Below are 18,006 nucleotides of genomic sequence, written 5' to 3'. Positions count from 1 at the left end.
AACACGGAGATGTCTACATACTCCGTTTTCCAATTCCCAAAGCACTCCCAAGCGATGATAATTTCCAACGGACAAATAGAGACAAGGTGATTTCCGATCCGTGTATCTAGCTTGATAAAAAGTGATAAAGTTAATAACAACCCCAGATCGTCTTCTCTTTATTACTCATCGGTCATTCCTCCTTCTTGCCAATCATCATCTTCCCTTTGACACGCACACCATCAGCACGTCATGCTCAGAATAACATCTTCAGCTTCGTCTTCAGCAAGCAGGATAATCGCTGGACCATCTGTTCGCCGATATCTCGCCACTGCCGTATCTACTCCTTCATCCTCCTCATCTGAGACCTCTGCGTCTCCAGCTCCCCCACGAAAGAAATTCGAGAAACTCGACGATGGTCTTACATTCGGTGACTTCGTTTCGGGAGAAGAGATTCCTCCAGCTGGTGAAAGAGTAGTGTTAGGTAACACATCACAGTATGTCTGCTTTGACCATCCTACCGTGATTTTACCAGGAAAAGTATTGACCAATGGATCTGTACAGACCCCGATTACCATCTTTCCTCAAGCACCCTATACCAACAGGGGCATCATATAGTTCTATCAAGAAGGAACTGCGAGGTTTGGGTCTACATACGGTATGTGAGGAGGCGAAATGTCCCAATATAGGTGAATGTTGGGGTGGCGGTAAAGGTAATGCAACAGCTACTATCATGGTGAGTAACGAGTTTGCTTCAAGCTCGTCCTGCCTATTTCTTGCAATGTTGTGGCGAAACTGATGTAATTCAAATCAATTAGTTGATGGGAGATCAATGCACAAGAGGATGTAAATTCTGTTCAGTGAAAACATCGCGTGCTCCACCTCCATTAGACGTGCACGAACCTGAAAATACAGCAGAAGCAATCAGTAGATGGGGTTTAGGATATATCGTATTGACCAGTGTCGACCGTGATGGTAAGTTGTTTAGACCACTGCTCGCTCGTCATGTTGTTCACACTGTCATATTATCGCGGCTAACATCACACTCATTTAGATCTTGTGGATGGCGGTGCAGCTCATATCGCATCGACGATATCGAAAATTAAGACCAAAGCACCTAAGATACTCGTGGAAGCATTGACGCCGGATTTTGCCAATAAGGGAGTCGACGTGGTTCATACAGTCGCTTCATCCGGATTAGATGTTTTCGCGCACAACGTCGAGACAGTCGAGAGATGTACACCATTTGTCAGAGACCGAAGAGCAGGGTTCAACCAAAGTTTGAGAGTTTTAGAGGAAGCTAAAATTGGTGCTAAGAATGCTGGTAAAGAAATCTTGACCAAGAGTAGTATCATGTTGGGTGTAGGAGAACGAGAAGATGAGATACACGAAACTTTGAGGAGTGAGTTTACCTTCCCATGATCAGAGTCTCGAAGGGATCCTGTTAGCTAATGACCTCTTGATAGGATTGAGACAATCCGATGTTGACGTCGTCACTTTCGGTCAATATATGAGACCCACAAAGAGACACATGAAAGTGGATCGATATGTTGAACCTGAAGAATTCGCTAAGTGGAAAGGAGTTGCAGAAGGAATGGGCTTCTTGTATGTTGCCAGTGGACCATTGGTTAGATCAAGTTACAAGGTGAGCTCTACGACTGTCGTGTCCGTATGATGCGTTGCTAAATTGCTTTCACGTAGGCTGGGGAATTCTTCATTGAGAACGTGCTCAAGAAAAGGCGTGCTGCTGCTGCCGAGCAAGCAACCGCCGAACTTTCTTCTCAGTCATCCAACTCTATCTCCGGTGCTACTGTAACAAGTGTATGATTATGATGCATTCCTATTGTACTTTACACGCAAAAGCTCTATCTAGCTTTCCAATCGTTGCCCACACCTGGGCTTCCACCCCATGTGGTATTTCTCAACATGCCATTACGATCGTCACGACCGAAATAACCACTTCCTGCTCTTTCATACGCTGGCGAGCCCGAAGGCAGTGACGAAGGGATATATTCTTTGTCTTTCCCTACTACGGCTTTGCTTACTTCCTTCTGAGCGCGATTGAATACTCTTAATCCAAATGAAGCCACTGTCCATACTCCGCCTATACAATGAAACCGAATATCAGCTGGTACACGGAAGAGACAGCTAGAATCTATATACTCACCAATTACTCCTACTAACCGGATCAAGAATTGGTATAAAGACGTTGTCCTTTCCCTAACTGTCAAAGCCATAGCTTCTAAATCGTATTTGAAGAATATACCAGGTACACCTTTTCCATGTTCAAATGATCTGTTGTAATCTGTTACGGCGTATTGAGAGGTCACTAGTCGTCGTCTAGCTGCATCGATATAGGTTGTAGGGACTACACGAAGGAAATATTGGAATATTGTAAAAGCTAAGATAAGGCCGCAGGGACACGATTCAGCATGCTGTGTGACTTCACACCCAAAACAACATGTTGTGTGGGAGCTAGACTACTCACGCTCTTTGGCAATCTCGTAGCCTTTGTCTAATGGTTGAGATATAGCTGGGAAAAATGGACCAAAGGAGAATTCATGGACTATGTGAGACAAGTTCATCACTGAAAGACCCCACCTATACGTTAGCTGAACATGCTGTAGTAAGAGGACATGGAACATAGACCACTCACATTGATGATCGGTATGTTCAAAACTCATATAACCGTGACCGAGCGTAGTAATATGTAAATTTGCGGTCACTTTTTTCACTTCTACACTACCGTAAATCCTACATGCTGGACCATCAGGTACACTATCATAAGTAGGTCTATAAGCTGCTTGAGATTTGGTGACTTTCTTTCTTGTAGGCGGTGAGAATAATAATCTTTGAATTCCTGTAAATGTCCTTTTCTGATTGGGTGTCTTACGTCTTGCGGATGAGATGATTTCTGAAGCTGATTGTAGGGTAGGTGTGACATGTCTATTGATATATCAATATCAATAGGACCATGCATAATGAAGGTTGTGAAAGACTCACTTCAAAGCTGTTGCACCGACTGTACTAAAGTGTGTACCATCTTTGACAAAGGAACTACTCAAATGTAATCTATCTCCTACAGCATCTCGCAGATCAATCGTCAAATCTAAGCTCAAGTCAGCTCTATGGACTTCCGGCCGTAGACGCGAAACTTACAATGACATGGCATAGCTACTGTTAGATCAACATTCAGTTGAAGGTCTTTCTGTAACTCGTGATCTACATGAAACGAGTAATCCGGTGCACCATAAAGGTATTCCCCCAAATCATTCTATACTTTTAGATCAGCACTTTCGTTTTCGGAATTATGGTGATTTGACATACCAATACCAGCAGAAATATTATCGTTCCCACTATCGCTGTCAGTACCCCTCCTCTCCTAGACTGCACAGTGTATGTTGATTGTACCTATAGGTCATGCAACTTGGTTAATTTTGAAGACTTTGAAGATTTGAGTATCAATCAATAAACTTACTTTTGGAAAAGCATCAAAACTCTTTATAGGTGCTAATTTATCAAACTCATCCAGCAAAGACTGACTCTCTCTCCTAGGTTTTGATTGTTGATTTGCGTGATCAACCAGATGAGGTTCGTACATCTTGCTGAACGAGTGAGATACTGCTCAGAGATATATAGTATAGAGAGAAATCGCACTGAAATGAATCATCAAACATGAAATCTGAAACGTTTTGTACGTGGCTGCCTTTATTACAGGACGGAAGCAAATAACATTGAACGGGGCCGTCGTAAAAGGGCTTGGAGGTATACTACTCTACTGCTTTGATGAGAACATCGCGAATGCATCGTATTCTACGTATCTTTCTTTCCTGATCAGAACACTTATTATCAGCCACCTAAGAATCGTTCCTCGCCAGTCAACAAATCATCTTAGTTGTTGAACCACATTTTGAAATCCCTGAAATAAGTGTATTGATCTTTTGGACTTGCCCAATCGGAGGTATGGCCCCCGAAGAAAGTTGAGAAGAATAGTCCTATAAAACCCACCCCACATGAAGACTGAGCTTGGACCGTGTTGAGGTCAGAGGAAGACATGACTCTTCCAGGAGGCGATTTGAGGATTATGGGCTGAAGGGGTGCATACTCTGTGGCGGCTAGTGGAGCTGCTTCGGTTACTTGATCGACCAACGATTGCGGACGAAGTACGATTGACCCTCCATCACTGCCCGAACCAGTCGGTTGAGAACCATATGCACTGTTGGAAGCTGTGATCACTGGAGTCCAGGTTTCTGCGGCCGAGTCTTCGGTGACGTAGACAGTTGATGCTGAAGGAGTAACGGTCACTTGCACTTCGTTGATCACTGTACTGGTAGCGGTCATGGTAGTAGGAACAGTGATATACGCAGTAGGAGCTGTAGCCGTGACGGTGGTGATCCCTTCAGTGACTGGGATAGTGATCACCATGTCATGTTCGGATATGGAGGACGGTGTTGGGTCAGACGTTTGTGATTGATCGTCATCTTGACGCTTTCGTAGTACGGACGACGAAGAACCAGCGGTTGGACTAGAAGTAATGGTTGGTTCCGGTGTATAACCAGTTGAATATGCAGAGATAGGTGGTATGGTAGATGTGACAGTGATTGTAGAGATTGAAGTTGATGTCATACTAATCATCTGTTCTTCAGCTAACCAATCTTCATCAACTACTGAATTTGTTAAATTTGGTGTTCCTCCAACACTATCACCCAAAAATCCAATAGTATTTATCATTGGTGAATCAGCCGAAGATCCATCATCTTCACCTTGCAAACAAGTGTCTCCATTCTCCCGGTACCTGACATCGTTTGCTGAAATCACTAACTGACCATTTACCCAGATATTGAAACCACCGTCATTTTGTCCAGGTGTATTTAACCATACGTCCTGTCGTACAGTTGTCCAATCACCCAAAGCGAATTTCCAAGATCCCCTTCCGATCGAAAGTCCATATTCGGATTCGCAAATGGATTTAGGAGGCGTCTGACATAACGATGGCGTTTGTTTATCTTTTGGTGCATACTAAATCGACTCCACTATGTCAGCTTTTGAACGTTGCAGAAGAGGAAATGGAAAATGCATTATTCACCAGATAAAGTTCACCTTGACCACCTGCTCTCCACATCAAACGAGTACTAAAACAGCTATCAAAATTTGAGATCGTTAGTGACTGCATGGTTTCACGCTTACATGACTTACTCTTCAGCAGCATTACCACCCGAACAACCTTTATGACCACCGTACAATCCTGGTAATTTCCCACCTTTCACAAAATCAAAGTCCGGGGGAAAGTATACGCTGTACTCTAAACTTGCGTTGGTTGCCTTTCTGATATCAAGAGGAGCAGAGTAGAATTCTGCACCACCTTGAGGTGAATTACCAGGATTAACCGAACCGCTAGGATACAAAATTTGTAAAGCGTTTCGAGTTGGATCCCACCTTTCACTTCCATCGGTATTGTTACCGGATTCAGGTGAACCAGAAAGGATAGCGATATTAGGCTTTCCGGCCGCATACGTCGATACGTTGAATGGTGACATGTCTGAAAACATCGGTGGTAGAGCCCAAGATGATGTTGGCGTAGGACTTAGCCCATAAGCATCGCTGGAAGTATCCCCTTGCTGGACTAGCACAGGCACCATAGTTGTTTCGGGGTCATTGTTGGATATGCTTGGGACTGCTGTTGGGTAGGTGTCCCATTGCGTATCAAATGATGCAGCGGTGATTGTTGGAGGTGCAGAGGTAGAGGTAGCCGTGATTGTGGAAGGAGAAGACGAAGTGTACCTGATTGTTCCTGCATTTGTGATCACCGGGTAACGAGTGGTAGGGACTGAAAGAGAGGAAGTGCCAGAATCTGATGGGAGTGGCACCGCTGCTGCCAAGGGGAGTAGAAGTAAAGGAAGAGTCGAGATCCAGCGACTTATTGGTGAAAGTGACATGATGCCTGCTCTGTCTTAAAGTTGTCAGATATCGATCAACGATCTTCACGAGCAGAGAAAGGAGTAACAATGACAGGGAGGGAAAGATGGAAGGGTGAGGAGAATAAAGTCAATGGACCAGAGAGATCAATGATAAGTAGCTGCTCATGTTCACTCCTCTTTGACATAAGCTCCTTATTTTTGTGCATCACCGACCAAGATGCCCGACGGTGTCAACTTAGGCAGAGTCAGCTGTGTATGCATCAGTAACACATCAGTCCGAGATACAAGAGATGGCTGAATTGCATGGACAAAATCAGAATGATAAGCATAATTCGCCGTAGAGATTCATGTTCAATACAGATAAGCAAGCCTCCAGAGTCTCACTTTATTACCTACATCTTAGTCCATACCTCATCCAAATAGCATTTGTCTCACGGCTCCGTTCAATGGTTGATCGCTTTCATGTCGAACGTGACTGAATTTAGATTGTCTTCATGCCACCATCAGATGCTGTAATCACGCAATGTCAAATGCACTCACATCCTACGTAGTCACCCAGCCAACCTTCCTCAGGTGTGTCCGGACCAATGTATCGACTATTACATCAACATCTATAGCTTTTCAAAAGCTACTTACAACATCACTATTGATTTCTGGATCAGTCCCGATTTGACGAGTCGAGATTGTCGAGGAACTCACCGTTTTCTAACATCTTTCCATTGGGCTGTATGATCAGCTTTTGAATGAACAAGAATCACTCACCAGATGCATGTTATAGTACTATGTAAAATCAGCTTCGGTAAACCGCTGTGATAGCATCACATACCTTGATGTTTCTGTTATCAAGGAGTTCAATGTCAAATGATTTCTATCTATGTTGTCAAAGTGAGACTCACTCTACTGGTGGAAATCTTGAAGGCGAGAACATTGATAAAGTTCGCTCATTCCTTCCAGGTTCAGGAAACCACCAAGCTACAGGCAAGTCAGCAAGGGCGATAACTAACAGACATTGGGAATGGCGCACTACTGCGATACCAATAACACTGCGAGTGTAAGCACGTATGAAGAAGGAACGCGCTGATAAGAACCAGTTATGAGCCGCCAAGTTACTCCAAAGAGGGCGAAAAGGGCAAACGCAAACTCACTGGTAGTAGATGTCCCACTGTTCATCATTATTACCTACTTGAGCGGCTCGGGCAGCCTCATACCTTCGACCCTGGCTTTGATTTTGACCTTGGCTACTTTCACCTCTTTTGTTGAACCACATTGATTCGTTCGAGTTGCGGTGGACAGTGGTGAATAGGCAATGTAAAATGATCAAAAGTCAGTAGATCGTTATATAGCTTTGACACGGGAGACTGGCAAAACATCGATTTGTCGACGCCACTTTATTGAAGGTGAAGAAGTCTTCAAGCTTCTTAAAAACGCCTCTTCAATGAAATGACGAAAGAGTAGGGTTCAACACTTACCGATCGAACGCTTCAATTTGGCTACCATAGGGTGGTATATCATTCTGTTTGATGAGAAGCGTCATCCTTGGTGAGTGAATAACGGTACTTCCCCATTCGGTCAAATGGGGAAAGAAGCGAAAAAGTGGAAATCTTTGTGATGATTGATGGTACGACAAAAGAAAGACACGTTAAGAAGGAAACACGCTTACTCCTGAAGGTGGGCTATCTTCTCCCATCGCTGGCATATATGATAGTAGACCAGGTAGAGGAGGGGTTTGTTCCTGATAGTATGCCTCATTTCTTTGAGACCCTTGAACTCGACTCCGTCTAGACCTTGAAGACTCGCTGCTACAAACCCTTGCGGAGACCGTTGAGGCCGAGATGTCAGGAGGTCGTCAAGAAGGAGGGTTGTGTAAAAAGGGAAACCCGTTAGTGCCATTTTTAATACACAAGAGATGAATAGAAGAGTTATCGGAGTATTATGGGGATTGATGGTACCTTCTGAAAGAATATTCGATCAAAGGGACAGCGGAAGAAGAGGGTTGTGGCACCACATGATAATACATCTTGTGAATTACAAATAATCAACTTGAAACGAGACCGATGGAAAGCAGTGTAAAGTACTGCAACAGACAGATTCACATGTCTGAATGACTGGAAATGGAAGTGGAAAACTTTACTCACCGATTGAAGAAAGGAATCATAGGCGCCATATTCGATATGTACAATCACACGAGGCGCGAATGCCACGCGGGTAAGAGGGGGTTCGTTTCTATTCGATTGATCTGTAAACGCAATCGCGAGGACAGGTTTGGCCAAATCGAACGGTCTGCCCGATCTTTACAATATATATGAACAAGTATGATAGGGAGAAAAGTGAGCAAAGTTAGATCTCGTCACATGAGGATTTTCCTCTTTATATATCTCAGTTCTCCAGTCTCCACAGTCGCGAATATTCTTCGTTCGCAAAACCGAGTTGTTTCCTTCTAGCCGTTCTTCGCCCTACAAACCCTGATATAGAAGCATCATACCTAACCAGCGAGAGCGGGAAAGAAGGCGAAAATGGAAGGAGAGACAAAGGGTAACCCAGCAGAAAGCGGAAGTTAACCCTAACAAGGTTGGTGAATATGATCTAGAACCCATCAAAGAAATATACATGGTGTTCTTCGAGCGGAGCAGTACTGAAGGAACGGGCCTGAACCAGTCTCATAAGCTTTGATCATCTTACTGTGTGTTATGAATTCGAAAGCTTGGATATCAACGCCACCATCAACTTTGCAAAAGCCGTGGCCTTGTTTGTCGAGCTCAAGTCAGCACACGAAGCATCATTGAGTTTGGGTGTCAAAAGAGGGGGCAAACCCCAGTTGTCCGACGGTCGCGGACGCTGGAAATTATAATTGTTTACATGGCATTGTATCTAGTGGATCTTCGTTTGAGCAGAAACCTGTGTAAGCTTAACAGTTGGTTTGCAAGCGCATTCGTCCGTCCCCAATAACAGGCCATGTCAAGATATAGTCACAGGAGAAAAGTTGACAAGGAATACATAATCAGAGATGAATTATGAAAGCTGTGTGATTCGGAAAATGTATATAGCAGAATGACACGTTGATTGTATTTTCAAATAATGACGTTCTGTCAAAGTCACTATCATGTGTTGACTTGCACAAGCCACTTGTCGTACTATACCAAATCTCAGATCCATCCAATCCCATAAAACTGTGACCACGCAAACAAAGTTTAACGAGTTTAATGTGAACATGACTGAAAGGGTCTTAAGATTATGTGATTGTTTGCTCAGACATACGCCTATATGTGCTTGGATCTATAGCACATGAGGCACCTTGATCGAGCTGGTCAATGGTTGGAGAGAAGAAGGAGAAGGAACGAAGAGATAGGATCACAGTATGTTGGTTGAAGGATTTTACGCGAACGAACGGAACCAAAAAAATGTGTTGTTCCACATGTGTCGGTGCAGCCCGATAGGTCCAAAGTACAGTTAAGAACATAGACGTGGTAATGATATCCGTCTTTATCACCTCGACTTCTTGAGCATATTCGTTACCAATGTGCGTCTACTGGCGACAATGATTCGTCCACCGCTAGCTGTGTCTTTGATATACTGTAGTTTACTTTTCGCTGCGAGATCGCTTGCCAGCAATTCCAGTGCGTCACCTTCTTCTCCCTCCACTCCAGTGGATTACGTCAATCCTTCGGTATCGACGCCAGCATCGAAAACGGCAGACCAACATTGCGACTTTGGATTCACACTTTTTGACGAATGGGCTAGCTTCAGAGAGCCGAACACCTGTCCGGAATGTGAACGTCCTATCAAGGCATCCGAAGCAGTTACCGAGTCGGCGTCGAAAGAAACGATTTTGCTTTCCGCTTCTGAGACCGCAATAGTCGTAAAGCCATCGGAGACGGCGGAACCGTTTATCAGCTTTGAAGATTGGAAAAAGATCAAACAAGCCGAAGAGGAAGAACGAGAATATCAAGAAGAAGAAAAGTCGGCTAAAACTATCGCTCTGGAGGAATCGTCAACTAGCCCAGAATTTGCTCAGTCGCCCACGGAAATTGCTTCTGAGAGAACGGGTTCGAATGGATCACCTGCCTCTTCGAACTCATCACAGGGCATATCGTCTCAGCCTAGCAGCAAGGCCGAAACCACAGTCACTACAAGCCACAGCTCTTCTCAACTACCATCTGCATCTCCCCCACCGCATCATAACCGATATAATTACGCCTCTCCCGACTGTTCAGCACGTATCCATTCCTCGTCTTCTTTGACTCAACATGCCTCATCGTTACTGCATAAATCTAGGGATAGATATATGCTCACACCATGTAAAGCTAAAGAACATTGGGTGGTGGTAGAGCTCTGTGATGAGATCCGGATTGAAGCTGTTGAAATTGCGGTCTGGGAATTCTTTAGTGGTGTGGTCAGGGAAGTCAGGGTCAGCGTGGGCGGAGAGGATGATGAGGAATTTGAGGATGATCCAGCGGACGATGTATCTGGCAGAAGCGTCAAATGGAAGGAGGTCGGCTCGTTTGTGGGAAGAAATGTAAGAGGTGTACAGGTGAGTAATGTGTGACGTTGAGATGATCATTCTAAAACGATCACACATAGACATTTTCTCTACCTCAAGCGACCTCTTTCCATCGATTCGTACGACTAGACTTTCCCTCGTTCTACGGATCGGAATACTATTGTCCCGTTTCGCAGCTCAAAGTATATGGCATGAATCAGATGGAAGCTTTCAAATGGGAACAGAAAAGGATCAATGTCGCTTCAAAGGGAAAGAATGAGGCGAAGGAAAAGGATCATGAAGAGCGTAGAGCAAAAGAAAGGGCTGAAAAGGAGAAAAAGGAGAGAGACGAGAAGGATGAACAGCATCAGCGGGAGAAAGAGCTCGACGCTTTGGAAAAGCTGTTGCATGAGCAGGCTGGAAGATTGGTTCCAGATATTTTGTCGGAAACAGCGATACTATCGAAGATCGAACGAAGCGTTGATTCTACACGGTCAGAGACCGCGTCAAGGGCTACCGCTACGAGTCAGTCGACGAGCAAAGTTACTACATCTGCATCAAATGCATCCGTCACTACGATTTCAGACACCAAGTCATATCCATCTAATGCGACGAACTTGACCGCTCAGATCACCAAAGGTGCTTCTGACATAACCACCTCTTCCACAGCGCAATCGACTTTCTCTAGGTCATCTCCACCTCGTTCCGACTCGTCAGAATCAATCTACGCGTTTATCATTCGTCGGCTCAATGATCTCGAGGGAAACTCTACGCTCGTGGCACGTTACATAGAAGAGCAAGCCAAAGTCATGCGGCAGATGCTGACCAGAGTGGAAAAGGGCTGGGAAGATTGGAAAGGAGATGATCAAGGACGCTGGGATCAAGAGGTGAGCTGCTTAAATTAGGCTTAGGCTGATACCTTCGCAGCGTATGAGACAGGAAGATCGATTAGGGAGGGTGATATCCCAGCTGGAGCAGCAGAGGTCTGCATTTGAAGAGGAACGGAGGACTCTTCAATCACAGCTGCGGGAATTAGTAGATGAGGTAGGCTTTGTCGAACGGTTCGGTTGATCCTGACTGACGGCTTTTACCCTCAGCTCGGCTATGAAAGACGTCGTGGTCTAGCACAACTATTCGTAATGTTCATTATCATCATCCTTGGTGTCATCAGCAGAAGCTCCACCATTGATGCCGTGCTCAAGCCGCTTCTCGCTGAAGCAAGAAGACGGAGAAGCATTTACGGTCGCAAGAGCTTTTCAGGTCCGTTGGCGGGATTGAGGATCGATATGGGAGCTGGTCGACCACCTGCCGTTATAGGGCAAGAAAGATCCGACAGCAAAAATAATCGACGGGAAGGGGATTCGCCCACTCCAGTATCAGCCAAGACACGTTCTTTGGGCAGAAATAACTCCATCTCACGAAGACCGGGTACACCGACTGCATCACGTCAACGTCGTTTACCACCGGGAGTACTCACTTCAAATTACCGTTCAGTCTCCGCTGCAGATCCTTACCAACTGTTGTCCTCGTCACCGATTCATTCCAGCGCAAGTCCAAATCATCTCACTAATCCAAAACCTAGAGCTGCGCTGGCTGCGAGACTTGGTGGCGGTGGACTTCCCAAAAAAATGGCAAGGAGTGCACATCTTCATACGATCGATGGTGACCGCAGAAACGAGAACACAGCGAGAAACTTGTCATCGTCCCCCAATACTGGAGTGAATACACCAAAGAGACCTCGGTCGAGTCAACTTTTCCACGACGAGTCTATAAGCCCGCCAATTAACGATATTTCCCCATTTACAGAAAGCGGGGAAGAGAAACTGGCCGAGCCGCTGACCATCGAAGATGGTCCCAGCGATTGGGGGACAGATGTGGAGACCGAAGCCAGTGTATCAGAAATCGAGGATGACATTGCACCGCGTACAAACTCCATAGCGGATGAAATGGTCATGGAATTGACGGATATCTGGCGTGGAGGAAAGTAATACAATATACCTCGCACAGTAATGCCCCATCGTTGTATATGCATAATGCAAGCCCAAGATACCTTAACCTAATGTCTGTATATCTCCCCGGTATCATCCGCGCCGGCGACCTTCATTGCTATGTATCTATATACAGCTGTGGTGGCGGCCGCGAAGAGGAAAGTGACATCGAATAATCGGCCGAAAACTCTGAAGTCTGGCAGTGTGGACAGCAAAGAGTGATCGGTCTGAGAAGGATCCAAATGAGCGATTGAGGATGAGACGTTCGTCTGGCTATAGAATGGATCCTCCGGCGGTGCTGGTGGAAGGGATGTTCGCAGTTGAACGAGTAGGGATATTACGTAGGTCGCCTATCTCACTGTGTCAGCCATTGGGGGACATAAGTGTGAGAACCTACAAAGAGCTGTCCCAAGCTGAGCAGAAGAAATCCCGCTCCGACAGTTTTACTAGTCAACCTGAGGACTTTGTTCAAGCTTCTCATGACTTGAGCCAAGCTCGATAAGATCAATACTCCAGTCAGTATTATCGAGATTGCTCTACTCCACGAGGGAACGTCTATATCTATGAAACCAGTTGGTAATTTCGAGATTGCCAGAGCCAAGAGGAACGAGATCCAATCACCATTGGTGTTTCCTTTGCCCTCCTCAGCTGCTTCAGATGACGCTTGGGACGTGGTCAATGGTGCAAAAAATAGGGAGGGCAGGCACTGCGGCATGTTAGACTCGCCATGAGAGTGATGGATGAAGTACATACCATGATCAGTCGAGCAGCACAATAGATAGCAAACACATAGCCGAAAAGGTTGTATAGTTGGCCACGCATGGTGTGACCGAATTCTTGGTGTTTCTAGGGATTTAGTCAGCTCAGTATCTGCCAATGCTATGCAGCGGGCTGACCTTTCTCAACTTCATAGCCTTTAGTGATCTGGATACCTGGTACTCCATTGTTTTCAGGCCGCTGAGCTCCGCTTCGAGTGATACGACCTCTGATAAAGCAACGTATGAGTTGCATTCCAAATGTATTGACTCACCTTGACTTTGCCCACCAAACATCCTACCCATCCATCCTCCTCTTGCTGGAGTGCTAGTCCCGCTGGCAGCTGAGACACGACTGATTTCCTCCCGTTTCGAGACGAGGTCATGTCGCACACGATACAAGGAGCGTTCAGCCTGGAGGATATCGAAATCTGACACAGAACGGCTATTGGATCACGTCAATTCTATTCTTGCGTTTTCCACTCACCTTCCAGCTCCTATGGCGTGCTCAAAGAAGTTCCATGCTGATCTGACTGCACCAAAACCTGATAAACTACCCAGAATAAGAACTCCCAAGACAACCACTCGTCCTAAACTCGGCGCTAGCCATCCACCTTGTTCCCATCCTTCTGGTCCAGAAGTCGACCATTGCACGATGGCTTCGTCGATAGTAGTCGCTGTTGAAGAAGGGTCATCCACATCTAGAACTGGGGTAGGCAGCGGTGTAGCTGGTGTGATGGGTATAGCGGTGATGTACGGTGGTATTCGAGTGAAGAGGAAGATATACAGTGTGAACGGTATGAGCGAGATTACAAGACGCGTTGTCATGGGGAGTGAAGCTGATCGAGAAGGAGCCGTGGATGCGGAGGTTGATTCTGGAAACAGATTAGCAACGGTTTTATATGGACTAGCTCACCTCTTGATCTGTAAGTGAGCAAAAGACACTGGACAAGAGGGACGATCAACAGGACGATTGCCAGGATGACGTGCAAAGAGACGGAGAAGTTGACCCTCCTTGATCTGTTCAAACAGGTATCAGCTGGCTTCTTACCAGTGTTCACCAGCTTACCTAGAATGTAAAAGTCCCACAGCATGGAATATCACCAAAGTGAGTAAATTGCATCCTTCCGCAAAGCATACACCAAAGAGTATTCTTGAAACCCGATGTAAACCTCTTGTCGTTTTCTTCGTACCTCTGGTCCCTTGGACGCCTCCTTTGGAACTTCCATGACTGAGTTGTAGGACTTTTTGGGAGACTCCAGACCCAGCTTCTTTGAGCTTTCGCCCAAGCTGTTGTAATTCGATGTTGTCGTCTCTAGGTATAGACGGAAGGGAGGACGTTGATGGGCCAGGAGACGACAAGTGTGGTCCAAGGTAAGGTTCGGGTCTTGGGAAGTAATCTTTCCCATTGGTCCCGGGGAGAGATGAATCTCTTCTTGTAGGTGTACCGGGGTACGAAGATGAAGGAGTGTCACCGCCCAAGAGTGCTTCATCCTCCGTATCTAAATCTGATTCTGCGATACTGCCTCGACCTCCATCTGCTCGAATGCTCTTTCTGGTATCGGTTGTTGACGATGAGGGGAGCAATTGTTCGGGCTCAGAGATGGTGCGAAGTCTAGGATTGACTGCGGCAAGAAGGAAGCGTCGAGAGAGGAAGAAGTAGATTACTCGAAGGCCGAGTAAGATCAATGTGTCGAAAAGGATGGGAGAAGGGGCAGAACTGGTAAGCGGAGCGGTCAGCGAGATGGGTTCTGACTGGCCTTCCATGTCGGATCTATGACTGTGGCTTTGAGAGAGAGTATGCGATGATCTCTGTTTTATCTAATCATTGTCATGAAAGTCGTTGGGGACGAAAACAATAAATAAACGCGTCGAATGTAAATCCGGCGGGATTGTGGCCGTTCCTGGAACATTGCATGTAATCTCTATATCCTGGTATGAAAAACTATACTAGCTCCCCGAACCCCTTCCATTCCAATACTTCTAACCATTTAGCAACTTGCCTCAATCTGGATACAAGAAGGTTCGCATTTTCTTCGACAACTTCTGGAGAAGGTATGTATCCTTCCGGATCGACCAAGGCCAGCAACTCTTCAACCGCTGCAGTAGGCGGTGGAGTGAGCCCAGACGACGTCGAGGAAGCATCATCTCCCAATGCTTTGGCAGTGGCTGAGAATGTGGACAAAGAAGACTCGCCGGAAGCGGAGTTTCTTTTGGCTGAAGTGGGAATAACAACCTCTAAAGTCTTTTGCTTCATTTTTGATCCGGGTGTCTTTCTTGTCGAGCCAGGAGCTGATTTTGATGGTGTGGCTCTCACTGGGGTCTTCGGTTTGGATACTTGAGCGGGGCGAAGTGATTCGATGTATTTTTTGAATGTCCATTCCACCCAAATGATCAACTGATTGACGTCTTTTGATTTGCCGAAATGACTCCATCTGTCCGTCGAGACCGGCATTCCCTCGTCTCCTCCAGTCTTCCCAGCTATCCCAGGTCCCCAGACGAGCAAACCTGATGCCCATCCTAAAGGTGGCCGGCCTTCGTCCTCGATGGTTCTGGGTGCGAGAACGTAAAAAATTCTGCCGTCGATGTCTTGACCAAGAGGCTCGTATCGGAGTGTTCGCCGAGCGAGTTGAGCCTGAAGGTTGACATCGAGCAGGGCAACCCGCAGGGTGTACCCCCTCATCTCACTGTTGTGCTGAAAAGCGGGCATTAGCTGGGGTGAAGAAGTGCCAAGTACATACCTCTTCTTTGTTTGCCTTGGTTTCAGCCGCAGTTTTAGATTTTAACCTTATCTCGTTCAGCTTTTTCTTCTTGGATTCCATCGCCACGAGTTCTCTCTTCAATGCACTGGCATGTTTCCTCCTCGCCTCGTTCTCAAGCACAGCCGATTCCATATCTCCTCTTATCTTTGGGGTGGATAACGTTCTTTCGGCGAAACCAAGCAGCATGCGAATCACTTCAGGTGCCGGAGGGATTCGGGATGCTGCTGTACGTCGGGAAGGACCTGCAGTCAAGTCTGTTGCCCATGCCGGAGGAGATTGATTGTCGTCTAAATCCAGTATTGCACGGAGAGCCGAGTTGTTCGCTTCTGCACGTTTGTCGACAATCACTGATGGGAGACGTAGATTTAGGGGTTTGGCGAGCATGTTATAGATGCCTTGGAATCGAGCGAGATCCGCATAATAACGCAGCTCTTCTCGGACATTGAACAGTGTACCGTTAAGCTGAAGTCGGATCAGTCCCATTTCGTTCGCACAACAGAGAACTTACTTCTTCGTCAGAAGTCCCTTGCATTTCGTCTTTGATCATGTCCAACATTGCACCGGCAAACAGTCTTACACTAGCTTCAGTCAAAGGTCGGTCGAAATCGTCAACGGCGGGCAGCGCTCTTTCTGGGAAAGATAGTACGGCTCTGAATCTGAACAGGTACTCTCGTAGCTGAGTGATTGGTCAGCAAGATACGGTGTCAGTTTAGCTCACCATGATTCGCTGTTCTGCTTCCTCTCGTCCCAGTTTTGTGTCAACTTTTTCGAATATCGGGGGTTCTGGTGGAATTTCGGGTTTCTTCAGAGGTTTAGGTTTTTTATTTGTACCGTTGGAGTCTTTCTTCTTGGGCGTATTGATTACGTCTTTGACAATTTTCATTTTTGGCTTTTTCCCATTGATCTCGACGACAGGTGTGGATTTGAGCTTTGAAGCAGTCTTCTTCTTTATGTCTCCATTTGTCTTGGCGCTTTTCGGAGTGGAAGTTTTAGGTGTTGGTGTTTTCTTTTTAATGGGTTTGGCTTTGGGTGTAGTTCCGCTGGGTTTTGATTTTCCCTTCTTTTCCTCTATTTCTGATAACTCTGAATCATCACCGAGGAGATGTACGTCATGGCCCGAAGGAGTCGTCTTGCCTTTACTAGGGATGAACTTGTTAGGCGTAGAGGAGGAATTGTTGGGTGAGTGATTCAATTTTCCGCTGATATCTTGCCTTTGCTCGAGAAATGCAGCTGCTGAAGTTTGGGCGGAACTGACAGCTTTCATAGCCTTTGATACGTTACTGATGCAATCGTTAGCTCTTCAAATTATTCAGTCTACTCGTGAACTCACCCGATTGGCTCAAGACCTTTTTTCTTCCGACCTGTGATCGATAATCAGCATCGCTCGCTGTGGAGAGATCGTCACTCACATCCGGATGATTGGCAGTGGTCGTTGCAACAAGGACATTCCCAGTGGTACCCTGTGCTCCCGTTGTCTCCAGCAATTCCGAGGGGTTGACGATGTCCCCCTCGGATTTCCGACAGCTTTTCAGGGGAAAGCCCATATCGTACAGTCAAGTCCCGATAACAATATGATAGATGACACCGTTTAGCGGCGCCCTTGATTTTTGTACATCTCAGATGGCCTATGTCGAGATTCTGTCAGAGGTGATCGTGGAGGGAGAACTGACTCACGATCAGGTTGACACATCCTCCGACATCTGTTGTGAACTGACGTTAGCCGATCCAGCTTGCGATGGGCTAAATCACCCACATGTGACAATATACACCTCGCTCTATCTGATTGTCGGTTCCTCCTGACTGCCTCGCTTTCTTCTTGCCACCTTGACTCGCATCACTCTCCCTTGCTCTTTTCTTTCCTTTTCCATTGACAGGTTTGAGGTCCTTTTCCGAAGAGGATATCGTGCTGAGGTCGGAAGTGGAAGAGCCTGAGCGACCATCGTTGGTTTCTTCGCTTGGTGCGACAGGAAGAGCCATGATGCAAGAGACGACCCAGTGAGAAGGTGGAGCCAGCTATGATTTATGAACAACGAATGGCTGGCTGAATTTCAAAAGAAAGATGTAAAGTGCAATGAGACCAAGGTAATTTACCAACGCGTGGATCACAACGCGTCTCGTACATGGCAA

At 46.2% G+C, this 18,006-nt stretch overlaps 7 protein-coding genes across 7 annotated transcripts; 2 read left to right on the top strand and 5 right to left on the bottom strand.

Moving 5' to 3' along the window:
• Positions 1-231: 231 nt before the first annotated feature.
• Positions 232-1,806, top strand: IL334_003485 (lipoyl synthase, mitochondrial; the record flags this gene model as incomplete). Its single annotated transcript, XM_062935215.1, has 6 exons — positions 232-476; positions 544-715; positions 798-954; positions 1,034-1,381; positions 1,446-1,624; positions 1,681-1,806. The coding sequence occupies 6 exons, from the start codon at positions 232-234 to the stop codon at positions 1,804-1,806; spliced, it is 1,227 nt and encodes a 408-aa protein (XP_062791266.1).
• Positions 1,807-1,844: 38 nt separating this feature from the next.
• On the bottom strand, positions 1,845-3,580 carry IL334_003484 (uncharacterized protein; the record flags this gene model as incomplete). Its single annotated transcript, XM_062935214.1, has 8 exons — positions 1,845-2,083; positions 2,147-2,380; positions 2,468-2,566; positions 2,636-2,925; positions 2,983-3,088; positions 3,139-3,253; positions 3,307-3,390; positions 3,458-3,580. The coding sequence occupies 8 exons, from the start codon at positions 3,578-3,580 to the stop codon at positions 1,845-1,847; spliced, it is 1,290 nt and encodes a 429-aa protein (XP_062791265.1).
• Positions 3,581-3,870: 290 nt separating this feature from the next.
• IL334_003483 (uncharacterized protein) lies at positions 3,871-5,915 on the bottom strand (the record flags this gene model as incomplete). Its single annotated transcript, XM_062935213.1, has 3 exons — positions 3,871-4,998; positions 5,066-5,120; positions 5,176-5,915. The coding sequence occupies 3 exons, from the start codon at positions 5,913-5,915 to the stop codon at positions 3,871-3,873; spliced, it is 1,923 nt and encodes a 640-aa protein (XP_062791264.1).
• Positions 5,916-6,340: 425 nt separating this feature from the next.
• Positions 6,341-7,164, bottom strand: IL334_003482 (uncharacterized protein; the record flags this gene model as incomplete). The annotated part of the gene is made up of 6 exons (XM_062935212.1): positions 6,341-6,387; positions 6,438-6,493; positions 6,660-6,677; positions 6,794-6,869; positions 6,922-6,974; positions 7,043-7,164. 6 exons carry the CDS (start codon positions 7,162-7,164, stop codon positions 6,341-6,343), a joined length of 372 nt encoding a protein of 123 aa, XP_062791263.1.
• Positions 7,165-9,432: 2,268 nt separating this feature from the next.
• Positions 9,433-12,362, top strand: IL334_003481 (uncharacterized protein; the record flags this gene model as incomplete). The annotated part of the gene is made up of 5 exons (XM_062935211.1): positions 9,433-10,425; positions 10,476-10,899; positions 10,960-11,261; positions 11,314-11,418; positions 11,472-12,362. The coding sequence occupies 5 exons, from the start codon at positions 9,433-9,435 to the stop codon at positions 12,360-12,362; spliced, it is 2,715 nt and encodes a 904-aa protein (XP_062791262.1).
• Positions 12,363-12,430: 68 nt separating this feature from the next.
• Positions 12,431-14,884, bottom strand: IL334_003480 (uncharacterized protein; the record flags this gene model as incomplete). Its single annotated transcript, XM_062935210.1, has 8 exons — positions 12,431-12,712; positions 12,760-13,068; positions 13,116-13,208; positions 13,259-13,347; positions 13,393-13,562; positions 13,605-13,956; positions 14,034-14,137; positions 14,187-14,884. 8 exons carry the CDS (start codon positions 14,882-14,884, stop codon positions 12,431-12,433), a joined length of 2,097 nt encoding a protein of 698 aa, XP_062791261.1.
• A 178-nt stretch (positions 14,885-15,062) lies between these two features.
• On the bottom strand, positions 15,063-17,856 carry IL334_003479 (uncharacterized protein; the record flags this gene model as incomplete). Its single annotated transcript, XM_062935209.1, has 8 exons — positions 15,063-15,812; positions 15,859-16,341; positions 16,388-16,555; positions 16,598-17,159; positions 17,210-17,240; positions 17,289-17,504; positions 17,554-17,579; positions 17,633-17,856. The coding sequence occupies 8 exons, from the start codon at positions 17,854-17,856 to the stop codon at positions 15,063-15,065; spliced, it is 2,460 nt and encodes an 819-aa protein (XP_062791260.1).
• Positions 17,857-18,006: the final 150 nt, after the last annotated feature.

The sequence above is a fragment of the Kwoniella shivajii genome, chromosome 4 (assembly GCF_035658355.1).
Source record: "Kwoniella shivajii chromosome 4, complete sequence".
Lineage (NCBI taxonomy): Eukaryota > Fungi > Basidiomycota > Tremellomycetes > Tremellales > Cryptococcaceae > Kwoniella > Kwoniella shivajii.
This window is presented reverse-complemented; position numbering and strand designations above follow the sequence as displayed.